General features: G+C 43.9%; 1 protein-coding gene across 1 annotated transcript; it reads left to right on the forward strand.

The window, feature by feature from the left end:
• Positions 1-250: 250 nt before the first annotated feature.
• slitrk1 (SLIT and NTRK like family member 1) lies at positions 251-2377 on the forward strand (the record flags this gene model as incomplete). Its single annotated transcript, XM_079264006.1, has 1 exon — positions 251-2377. The coding sequence occupies one exon, from the start codon at positions 251-253 to the stop codon at positions 2375-2377; it is 2127 nt and encodes a 708-aa protein (XP_079120132.1).
• Between the last annotated feature and the right edge of the window lie 10262 nt (positions 2378-12639).

The following is a 12639-nucleotide window of genomic DNA, read 5'->3' on the forward strand; positions in this document are numbered from 1 at the left end:
AACGCGCGGAACATCTGAGGATCCAGTCGACGTGAAAGAAACATTTTCTGCGCGATTTTTCCCCCCCAGAAAAAAAGCTGGAGGTCCGGACAGCAGAACAGATCAGGCGCAGCATTTAAAAAAAAAAAGAAAAAAAAAAAGCCTGCCTCGTCTCTGTCCTAAATGTCCAAACGTCCCGCTGTCCTCCCCCTCTGATGCAGACTGTCGCAGCTCGTCTTAAAACCGGGGATGAATCGCTCACGTTGAAAAGATGCTGCTCTGGATTGTCCTGCTGAATGCGGCTCTTTGTGTTGCCAGCGGGAATGTGACAAGGGACGTTTGTAAGGAGCAGATATGCTCCTGCAACGAGGTGGAGGGAGATCTGCACATAGACTGCGAGAAGAAGGGCTTCAGCAGTCTGCAGCGCCTGACCGGCCCCAGCTCGCAGTTCTACCACCTGCTGTTGCACGGGAACTCTCTGTCCAGGCTCTTCCCCAACGAGTTCGCCAACTTTTACAACGCCGTGAGCTTGCATCTGGAGAACAACGGCCTGCACGACATCGTGCCCGGCGCCTTCCTGGGACTGCAGCTGGTGAAGCGGCTGCACATCAACAACAACAAGATCAGATCGTTCAGGAAGAGCACGTTTCTGGGGCTGGATGACTTGGAATACCTCCAAGCTGATTTCAACCTATTAAGGGATATCGATCCAGCTGTTTTCAGGGACCTAAATAAACTTGAAGTGTTGATACTTAACGACAACCTCATCAGCGCGCTACCTATAAACGTGTTCCAACATGTGCCCATTACGCATCTGGATTTGAGGGGGAACCGGATCAAAACGTTGCCTTATGAGGGGATTCTGGAACAAATCCCGGGCATTGCGGAGGTTTTGCTGGAGGACAACCCGTGGGACTGCAACTGCGAGCTGGTTTCTCTGAAGGAATGGCTGGAGAACATACCGCGCAACGCGCTCATTGGGAGGGTGGTGTGCGAAGCCCCCACCAGGCTCCAGGGGAGCGACCTGAACGAGACGTCAGAAGTGGAGCTGTGTCCTTCACAGAGCGGCGGAGTGGACACCAGTTTGGTCGCCCCTCCCACTCAGGAGGAGACCTCGCAGCCTCGCAGCCCTCGCCCCACGCCTTACAAGCCGAGCAGAGACGCTGCGGGAGGTGGGGGAGGTGGAGGCGGAGCCCCGACGCCCGGCGGCAAAGTCTCGAAAAGCCACTCCAAGTCTCGTGAGAACTGGCAGCTGAAAACTAAACCCACAGCTGTGGCAGGTGTGAGCGGGGACAGCGAGCAGCTGCGCAATGTGACGTGTCCGCAGTCGTGCAGCTGCAGGCTGGTGGGCTCCAGGCGGGGGCTGGGGGTCAACTGCGAGGGCAAGAAGCTGGGCAGCTTGTCCAGCCTCAAACCGAAGCCCCTCCTCGCCCACGAGCTGAACATGAGAGAGAACAACATCCACGCCGTGAAGAAGCACCAGCTGCTTGGCTACTCCAGCCTCAACCTGCTGGATCTGGGCGGGAACAACATCAAGGTGATCGACAACGGCACCTTCCAGAACCAGAGCGAGCTCAGGTGGCTGTACCTGGACAAGAACTACCTGGACGCGCTGCTCACCGACATGTTCACGGGCCTCGGGAATCTGGAATATCTCAGTTTGGAATACAACAACATCCAGCAGGTATCTGCTGGCGCTTTCAGCCCCATGCCGAACCTCCGGGTTCTGTTCCTCAACAACAACCTGCTCAAGTCCTTACCGGCGGATGCTTTCCTCGGGATTTCTTTGTCCAAAATCAGCCTGCATAACAATTACTTCCCATACCTCCCAGTGGCGGGCGTGCTGGACCAGCTCAGCTCCATCATCCAGATCGACTTGCACGGGAACCCGTGGGATTGCTCGTGCACCATCGTCCCATTCAAGCAGTGGACGGAGAAACTGGGCGCTGACGTCATCGTGAGCGACCTGAAGTGCGAGTCCCCGGAGGAGTTCTGGAAGCGGGACTTCCGCTACGTGCGCAACGACCTGCTGTGCCCCAAGCTGTACGAGCGCGTGCCCCCCACCTCCCTGTCCAAAAACAGCACCTACACGCAGGACTTGGGCACGCGCTCGAACTCCTATTTGGAGCCAAACAGAGTTTCCATTTCGGTGCTCGTACCCGGGCTGCTGCTGGTTTTCGTCACGTCCGCGTTCACGGTGGTGGGCATGCTCGTGTTTATATTGCGCAACCGGAAGCGCTCCAAGAGGAGGGAGGGCAACTCCTCAGCGTCGGAGATCAACTCCCTGCAGACGGTGTGCGACTCCTCGTACTGGCACAGCGGGCCTTATCACGCGGACGGGAGCGCGCACCGGGGCTTTGACTGCAGCGCGCACCTTTCCTCCGCGAACGACGCTTAAATAGAAGAGAAGAAGAAGAAGAAGAAGGATTACAAACAGCCAAAACAGACATGAATGACTCAAACAAAACTAAAAACTGCAAACAAACTTGTTTGAAACCAGTAAGTCAGTCTGGTGCTGCAGCCCCCCCCCCCCCACTACTATGTAATATATGTACATGCCGAGCCTTCCTCCTCCTCCTCCTCCTCATCTCCTCAAATTTGCCGCAATCAGACCACACATCTGTTGGACAAGGAGGGGAAAAAAAAGGGGAGAAAAAAGGAGCGAGGGGATGGCGCGCGCGCGCGTGTGTGTGTGTGCGTGAAAGCGAGAAGGACCCGTAGAATGGTGCACGAGCGCATGAATGTACATGTAAATACGCTGACTGATGTATCATAATGCATGATGATATTCCGCATGGTTTCAACACACACACACACACACACACAGACACACACACACACACAGACGGCGGGGAGGAACCAGAACCACCAGACCACCAGAGGCCGACTCGACCCCCTTTCATCTTCTATCAATACTATATATAGATATTAAGAATTATATATGACTATTACAAAGTGCCATTTCTCTATTTTTCGTGAACCTGCAGTTCAGATTTGTATTTGTTGTTTTGAACTCGTTTGGAGAAAAGAGAGAAAGAAGAAGAAGAAGAAGAAGAAGTGAAGCTGTCAGTGCATGTTCTTTTCCGTTTATCATTATTTTTTATTTTATTAGTTTGGTTCCGTTTTGTTTTGATTGTTGGTAAATATTTGGGGTTATTTATAGTCGGGGGGGCGCGCGCGCTTCCTCGCCCCCCCCCCCCCCCCCCCCCCCCCCCCGCCCCCCACTTCATCTCCTTTCTGAATGTAAAAACCGTGTTCTTTTATGGTGTGCCAATTGTTGACTTTCAGATATTCAGACATGCAGATGAGCGTGACCAGGTGACGTCACTCAGATGCTTTCTGCTGCAAAGTTAATGTAGCTAAAAATAACAGTTCCGTGGTTTGTTTTTTTTTGTTTGTTTTTTTTTTTGGTTTTTTTTTTTGTGTGTGTCAGTGAACATAGCCTGCTTTGATGGGAGGAAGGCAACAAAAAAAAAAAAAAAACCAGAAAAAGAAAAAACAGAGAAATCATAAATGGGGGGTTTGTACCATCATATTTTTTCACCAACTGAGCAAAGAGGCGTTTTCAGTGGATTGAGCTGCTGATTGGATGCAAACTGCAGCAGGTAGGCTGAGAGAAAATGCAGCTTTTTTTAATGTGAGACAAGAAGAAGAAGAAGAAAAAAAAGAGAGATTCCTCCTTAAAAAAAAAAAAAAGCTTCTGGCTATGATTCACTTTCATCCTATTGTGAGCTTTTGTAAAGCCATCTAATCTTGTCCAAATAAGAGAAACTGAAACTCACTGTATTTACAAAAATGTGCTCCATGTGGCAGGGAGGAGGGGGGAGGAGGGGGGAGGAGGGTGATTGGTGGATGCGAGATGCCTTTTTCAGCGCAGCATTTTGGAACTTGAGACACTTCGGTTGTGGGTCACGTGGTCTTTGTGGCTGAACAGCTGGTTTTCTTTTGTTTTGTATGCAGAGCTAAAAGGGGGGAGAGTTAGGAAGGTAGAGATTCTGCTTAAAGTATTCAAGAAGCTGAAGTACACCCAGTTTTCTAACATCTGCCAGCTTGTAGTGTGGTGTTGCAGCAGAATGTGTGGTTTAACTGGTTGAACTGGTGGCTGAAACGCTTTGTATCGCAGCGTCACAATAAAAGACTTTTAAAAGGATCAATAACCTTCTGGGTGAGGGAAAAAAAAAGTGTTAAATTTCTCATATTGAGCTTTTCTTCTGAATGTAAAGTGACGTAAGAGTTAAAACCTCGTGGAGCTTCGACCCTTTCAGACACATTCAGTATGAAGACGCCATGTTGCAGGACGGCAGCTGTTCTCACGTTATGAGGCTGAAATGCTGCGAGAGGAACGGATCAGTAGATGGAACACCTTCACATCCAAGCAAAACAAGAAAACAGAAGTTATTACTGCAGTAATTTACAGATCAACAAGCCTTTGTCATTTTATCAACTCTAACAAAATATTCCGATTAAAACAAAGAAAAAAACGAACTGTCATTTTCCTGATTGATAGTTTTATAAACCAGTATTTAACTACTATCCTCACAAAACCAGCTCCAACTTGACTGGTTTCAGGTCCCAACAGGTGTTAAAAAAAAAAAGAACAAAAAACCACCATCTTGGTTTTATTCAAGCAGCAGAAAATCATCATTACCAAAAGTTCCTGCTTATTTGTTGATCTTTGGCTGCTCCTGATTGGACATTACTGCCAAATAAAGCACTCTGATTGGTGGAAAGTCTGACAGAAAGTGCCTTCAGGTTAAAATACTGGTCTCTTAGCAACAAAGTAATGATGGTGATCTTTTGTGTAGTAATGAAAACGTGATAAATAATGTTATTATGGAGAACTCTGCAGATTTAGCATAAAGATTCTCAGTAGACACAACATGGCTGCAGCTGGATTGTAAACCTAGGCGGGATTTAAATGCCAGGAAAGCTTCTTTAGATCACCTAAAGGGTAAACCATCCATCACGCAGCGACACTCTACTGCCGAGAATCTCTTAATATGTGAGTTTTACAAGGAAAGCAGAGTAAAAATAAAAGAATTAGCTAAAATTTCAGGTTCCAAATGTTTAATTTTCCACAATTATGTCTGACTGTCACAAACATAACTAATGAGATTTTTTAATAAACAGCACAATAAAGGCAAAAAAGCCGTAAAGCTTCATTCCCAGTTGGCCCAGTACTTTCTGCAGCTTTTACTCTTCATGCTTCAGGCATGAATAGAAAAGCAGAAATATGAACAGATCCATGCCGACCAGTTCTCGTGTTCAGATGTCTGGGTTGTGACTCTGCTTTACGTTGAACATGTGCACCAACATGTTGCACATTTTCCTGCAACACCGAGCAGCATTTAGCTGTTTTTAAAGCGTTTTAATGATTAAATGAAAGCGGTTAAACGTTCAGACATTTGCAGCATATTGGAGCTAGAATTTATCCGACGTGCCACAACCAGGCTCGATGTAAGATGGGCTTTGTCCCCCTCTCCCTCCCTCCCCCCTCTCACCCTGCTGGGGGGGTGTATACCCCTTCTGGATGCAGGCAGGCGCTGACCATGGTGCTGAATTCCTCCTCCTCCCTCCTGCGCTTGTCGTCGCTGCACACATGCACATTTACCGTGATCTAAATGTGAGAAAGCGAAGGAAAGAGCAGCTGGAGGGGGATTACGTGCATGTACGTGCACACACCCTTGCCTTCCATCACCTCCCTTTGTTTTCCCTGAAACATGCAGCTGCACATCGGCTCATCTTGGAGGACGAACATCTCAGCAGATCATCTCCGTTCTTTCTTTCAGCTGGTCCGACTCCCCGTCTTTCCTCTCTCCCTCCCTCCTCCCTCCCTATGGGGGAGGGGGTGGGAGGTTGGAAGTGTACGGGTCGGTTCCGTGGAGGATTACTGTGCCACAACCCACTGATGACTTGTCATGATTTCCAAACGCTGTGTTTCAAAGTTACATTTCTATGCTTTGCGATATCTGACCTGCTTCTATTTTGTTAAATAAAGTGTGGTTGAGGTTGAGTAAAATCTCTGGTTTTAGCAACTTTTCTTCATGTTTGACCGCTCTGGTGACACTTCATGTGTTTGGAAAAGTTTCCACATTGTGTGATTGAGGTTCTGAGAACAAATGGTGTCAAACTGAGTCCAAACGGCCATTTCTGAAGCCTCAGATTAACCTCATGTAGTAAAACTCTTCTTTACTTTCTCTCTGGTGGTAAAGTTAAAGTTAACATACTGTACTATTATTTAATGCTGGTTTAGAGCTAACGCTTCATCATTTCAGAGGGAAACTCATAATAATCTTAAGTGTTTTTGTTGTTTTTTTGTTTTTCTAGGCAGGCGTGAATTTATTTCATTTGTGCATTGTGCCGTTTTCATCCCCAGTAACACATATAGTGATATTTCCCTTTATTATGACTGAATGGGTATTTAAACAGACCTGGTTGTTGCAGAGACACAGTCAGAGGTTTCATAAACTGGTATCATAAAAACCAAAAAAGCTCAACTTTCTGCTAAAAGCTTCATTTCATGGGAGTTTTGCTCCACACAGATGGCGTTTCATCTCCTGGAGCTTTAAACGGACAGCTGCATCATTTCAGACACACATCCTGAAGGTTTTTGTTCTGTCTTCTCACGCAGGGCGGACACTTTGTCCTGTCTGCCGTCTTCAGTCATCCTTCACATGACGACACACACTTTTCCTTACTGTGACTCCAAAAGCAGGCAAACAGACAGAAAGCAAGATGCCGCAGTGGAAGGCACATGGATGAGAAGGTTAAAGATCAAGATGCTTTCTGATCCTACAAACCCAAAACTGAAAAAAAAAACAAAAAAAAACTTTATTCATTGCAGACAGAATAAATTGAAGATATTTGATGTTTTGTGGAGGCAGCTTTCTAAAACGGTAAAGACTTTATCTTTATTCCATGCTCACACCAAACGCCTCACGTTCTGAAAAGGTAGTTTTTTTTTCCTTCCATTTCAGTTTCCAGACTCGCCACACGTTCTCTACTGGGGACGGCTCCGTGTTTGTGTCGCGCTCTGCCTCTGCTCCGCCGTTGTGAGGTTTCTGCGTCATCATGTTGGGAGAGGACTGAGAAAACGCTGCATACGTTGTTCTAAGATCTCCACCGAGTCCCGATGCAAACACACACCATCATGTCGGCTGTTTTTTGGCCAGTTGGAGCCGCGACACAGCTGGGATGCTGACATGTCAGACCAGGATGTGAAGGCGTCCATCCCACAGTCCAGATAAATCACTAAAGTAAGACTTCTTAACGCTCACATTTCTCATGTTCTACCACCATGTTTCCAGTCTGAGTGCTGCCTTCAGAACTGGGAGCACGAGCGCCCAGTTTGGTTCAACTCCCTCGCCAACTTTCAAATGGAATTTCTCCAGATTCCTTGAATTGTTCACTGATGCACGGCACCGTAGAGAGGGAAGGAAAAACAGGAAAATTCCCTCTTATCTTTCATTGAGGAGCATGGCTTGGAAATTCTCCCATGCACTGGTTGACAAACCAGTGTTCCCAGCAGACTCAGCCATCTGTGGATGCTGCTTTTGTTGCAAATCAACCACTTTGTCCTAAATGTCCCCGTCTCCAACAAATTCATGCTGTTTTTCTTTTTTTTTTTTTTTTAAACAAATGGAACCAAGCGGACAAGACGAGAGACGTTGAGGCCAACTGGACTTAAATACGAGAATTTTTGTGTCCCATTTTATTGTGCTTTAATGTTGCAATAACAGGAATCTACATGTTTCCCCTCCTTTCTGCAGAATACAACTAAATCCAGGGAGCGAGCCCGAATATTTAAGTAGCTTGAATTTTATTTTGATGCTTCTACGACTCAAACACAAACAACGAGACTGTTGTCCTGGTGCGTCGAGGAGTTCCTCCAGCTGCTGCTTGAACACAGTTCAAACATTCCATGTAATGGAAAAATGCAAATGGAAAAACACAAAGCAGCAGAGTCTAACTCTGGATAACGGTGCTTCAAAACATCACACTTCCTCTGCATGAATACATTAGAGACTGTCAGGTGTTCCAGTGCCTCAGTCCTGTATGAGTCACCCAGCAACAGTGGGACCCATTCATTAATGCGCTGGATAATAGCTGCTGGAAACACAGCGGCGCTGAGGAGCCTCTTTTACACGCTGGGCACACAGAACTCCAGCGCTGCTGCAGCCCAGCATGCCTGCCGCAGACCGTGTGATATTCCCCCCGAGGAGCCAGCAGTTGGTGTAACACCTCCAGCAGGGATAACATCATCAGAGCACCTCATGACGCTCAGCTTCGGTGGGAGTCTCAGAGGCTTCGCTTTGATTTAAAGTTGAGGCCATTTAATCCAGAAGGTACGGAGGAGAGCTGGTGGACGGCGTCCGTTTACAGGAAACTGGATCTGTTTGTTTTTTGTTTTTTTTTACTGGGGAGGTCGTTTATCTGGTTACTCATCAGATGGTAGTTCAACTTGTTTATCTTTAGGCACATCTGCTTTGTTGTGCGTGATTCTGAATATGTGTCCATTTTCATGCAACGTCTCAAATACAAGATTTATTTCCTTTCAGTTTGAGGAAAGCATCAGCAGATGGCTTTCATCCGACTCCCACCGGTCACAGCCAGTGTGTCGTCTCTTGTTTTGTTTAAAACAAAACAGATTTTAAGTTTGGGTTTCAGCTTTTGAAGTGAGCTTTGATCAAAGTCCCACATGTTGCAGCGAAGACATGTCCTGCATGTCCAAACTCTGCAGCCGCCGGTCTCAGCCCTCAGGGAGGTGTGCAGCAGCGATCATCAGGCATCACCCCAGGGGATTTCTAGGTTTTACTCCCAGATATTACTATCATCAGCAGAGCACTTTGCCTATAAGTCTCAGCGCTTGGCTTTTATTAGCTCTTTGGAGCAACAATGCTGCTGTTATGGAATAACTGCCTTCTTTTAATGTTTTGCTTGGAAGCTGCGCCGGTGATTAGGATTGCTGTTAGCCTTAATGCACAAATGTTCTTAGATTAGAAAGAAATACAGGCTTATGGAATCAGGGAGCTTGTTAATATAACTTTCACAACCTAAAAGCGGATCTGTGGATGGAATTAGATCAACAAAGCGACATCTTTAAAGTTAAAAAAAAAGGGTTTGTGCTGGATGGAGTTTTGCCTGAAGCGCCCTTTCAGATCGGCTAATCAGTCCTTCATTGTTGCATGTTTGGCTTTGTGACAGCTGGGCTCCAGCTGGGGGGTAGGCGGTTGGGAGGGGGGTGGGTAGACTGCAGCTACACCAGAGCTGCAATCCAAGATGTATCTTGAGGATAACTTGCATGCTTTTGAAGCTGCTGTCAGGGTTCAAACATAAACAGAAAAGTCAATCAGAGCAGCAGATGAAATGTTTCACCGTCTCTTCCAGAGTCATGCTAAATGGACTTGTACTTCTATAGCGCTTTTTCTAGTCATACAGACAACTCAAAGCGCTTTACACTACTTGTCACATTCACACACACACTCATTCACTGTTTGGGGTTCAGTGTCTTGCCCTAGGACACTTTGGCATTTCAGGGGAAGCCTGGAATCGATCCCCCAACTTACCAGTTGAAGGACAACTGCTCTTCCTCCTGAGCTACAGCTGCCCCACATTATCAAGGATCCCAGCTCATAACTGACCCAGATCTGGTGTCAACCGGCTGCACCCTGGCCTGCGTCAAACCCCCGAGCGGAGCCTTTAATCAAGATGAGTGAACGGCCGGCCGAGTGTTTCCTCCAGCTCCAAGTAATCCTCTTCCTCCAGCCCTCCGCTTATCGATTATCTCATTGATTTGATTTAGCGGCCACATGCACGCCCATCCCTCTGTGGCATTTCAGGCATTATGTGGCCCTACCTGATCTGATTACACTGCTCAGTGGGGAGCAGCGATACAAAATGGTTTGTTTGCACTCATAAAGAAAGGATGTGTAGGATTTGCTCCAAAGCAGGAAGGATTCCACCATTTGAGGTCAACGCCATTCCTTCAATATACCTCATCCACACATGTACACTTAAGCTTCAGGGATACAGGCTTGCTGGTCGAGCGAAGAGCCTTTTCAAGTGCAGACATGAACCAAATTAGGTAGCCATGGCTCTTCATCGTGAGGAAAGAAGTTCTTTTATAATGGTTTTGATGGTATATAATGGTCTATGGTAATGTTTTTTTTTGTGAATTGGAGAGATTGAATGCATTTGATGTCTCTGCTCTTTGATTGTAGATTTAACTTCTATTCATATAAGTGGGATATGAAGCCTTTCGTGGAAAAAGAAAAAAAAAACAAATCCCAAGGACAGTCAGACACAATGTTCCTCTGAAAGAAAAGCCAGTTTGAACAGAAAGTTTTCATTTTCAGCCATTTAGCGGCTGCTTAAACTCCTGACTGAGTGTGTTGTTGTTATGTAAGCAATGAAAGGTAGCAGAAAACAAGGCAGTTTACACCAAACAAGACTCTATGAAAGCTTAAATCTGAGCTGCAAGATGTTGCAACAAACTGGATTCCTTATGCAACATTGTCCACATGTGTCCTAGTGTTCATGTTCTATGATACAAAATGTTGTAGCTTTGGGATAAAGACTGTAAAACTGTTTCAAGGCCCCGAATACGTTACGTAACTAGTTTTCTTGCAAATGGTGAAACGATGAAAAACAATCACCAAAGGGAGAGTGCAGAAACTAACATGTTGAATAATCCTTTCCAGGAGGTGGTGGAAGGTGAAGTTCCTCATTGAATGATGATAAATGTTAACTGAGGCTCAAAAATGGTCAGCTTTGCTTCTAATGCACTACTTATTACATTTCCACACACAGACAACTCTTAAAAAAAAAAAAAAAAAAAAAGCTTAATTTGAAGGGACGGTAGGGTGGTGGATGATGTGTTTCACCTTCAAGCAAAGAATCTTGTGTTTATTTACATCTTTCATAAGTTAGGAACTCCAGGTTAAGAATCACTAAGACTATCTTGGAGTAAACTGTTGAGTTTCTTTAACAACAATTTTCCTTATCTAATAATTTTATCTCATTAAAATCAAACTGATTAAAAATAACTGAAGTGGAAAACCTATTTATTCACTAGAAATGTTGGACTTCACATGTTAAAATAGTTCTTTATTCAGAAATATAGCTCTGGAAACAAACATATTGAGGAGAATGGATCACTGATTGGGTGATTTTACAGTGTTATGTTGTTAAATGAGAATCTGATGAGTCAATATGTGTGAACTGGAAAGTCAAAGTATCTTTGAACAGGTTGTAAATGTAACTGATTTTTTTTCTTTGCTTGGAAACCAACACTTCAGATCTGACCTTCAGAGAATGTAGTTTGCATAAAACAGCAAACTAGATCAAGTCTCCTCAGCAAATTAGCAACTTTCACACATTCAAGTGGACAGTTCATGACGAGGTTGATTAGTCACCATGGAGATAATGAGAAATCCAATAAGACAAATCCCAACAGATTTATTCAGGATTTGGGTGGGTAGCCCTGTGTGAAAGCTACACCACTTAGCATGGACACAGAGCCAGTTAAAAGCCTTGGTATTGATCAAAGCCAGGTATCTGACACCCAGAAAAGACATAATACATTGGCCATTTTCTGCAGGATTAGCACACGTGATATCCTGACCCTAATTGTACAAAAATCCAAGACTTTTCTTGAAATACTAAGTTGTGAAAAAATTTTACTCAGGTTTTTGTGGGATTTTAAAGGACAAAACACAAAGCATAAACGTGTTAAAGTGCTGAAATGTATATTTTGTCATTATACCATAAAAACTGTTCCTGCTGTGTTTGCTGATATGATTTATCTTCAAAAGTTTCAAGTGAAACAAGAAATAAAATATTACTGCTGTGATAAAACCAATCATGCAATTATAGTTTTGTAATAAGGTTTTCTTTGAGGAATCTCTTATTCCCATGCAGTACATCTCCATAAAGTTCAAAAGACTCAAATTTGATAGTTTCTGCTTAAAAAAAAATAAATAAAAAAAAATAATAAAAAAATTATATATATATATATATATATATATATATATATATATATATATATATATCAGAACAATAGTTAAAGACTTCATTTTCTCTTTTATCTTACCGCGGAAAATACAAACTTTGCTAAGTAATGTGGCATTCCTGGTAAAAAAAAAATTTCTGTAGCAAAGAAATTGAAAGCTAAATTATTGATGTTACAAAATAATAATAATAATAATAATAATAATAATAATAATAATAATAATAATAATAATAATGAACTGTTGACATATCAAAAATAATTCATTATTTCCGAGATTTAATTTTAGGATTTTATTCCTACAAATATTCAGCAAAAGTCTTGCAAAAAGATGTAATCTAAACATAATTTAAACCATGTATTGTATTAGGGTTAAACTCTCCAAGAAAAGCTGAAGATAATGGAGTGCTCTGCTGTCTCAGCAACTGATGCGCTTCAGTCAATGACTGCTGAGAGTCAAAGATAAGAGGGCAGTAAAATCAGCAATGACCAGAAAATCTGCCCTCAAGGTTCAACTTTAAAATAGAAAGTGATAAAAAGCAAAGGGGAAGTTCATTCATTTAGTTTACTTTCATTTTTAATTCAGTTTCACACTAAATTGATTAACATAATGAAACAAAGGGAAAAAAAAACTATGAAAAATTATGATTTTA

The sequence above is a fragment of the Telmatherina bonti genome, assembly GCF_933228915.1.
Source record: "Telmatherina bonti genome assembly, chromosome: 24".
Taxonomy (NCBI): domain Eukaryota; kingdom Metazoa; phylum Chordata; class Actinopteri; order Atheriniformes; family Telmatherinidae; genus Telmatherina; species Telmatherina bonti.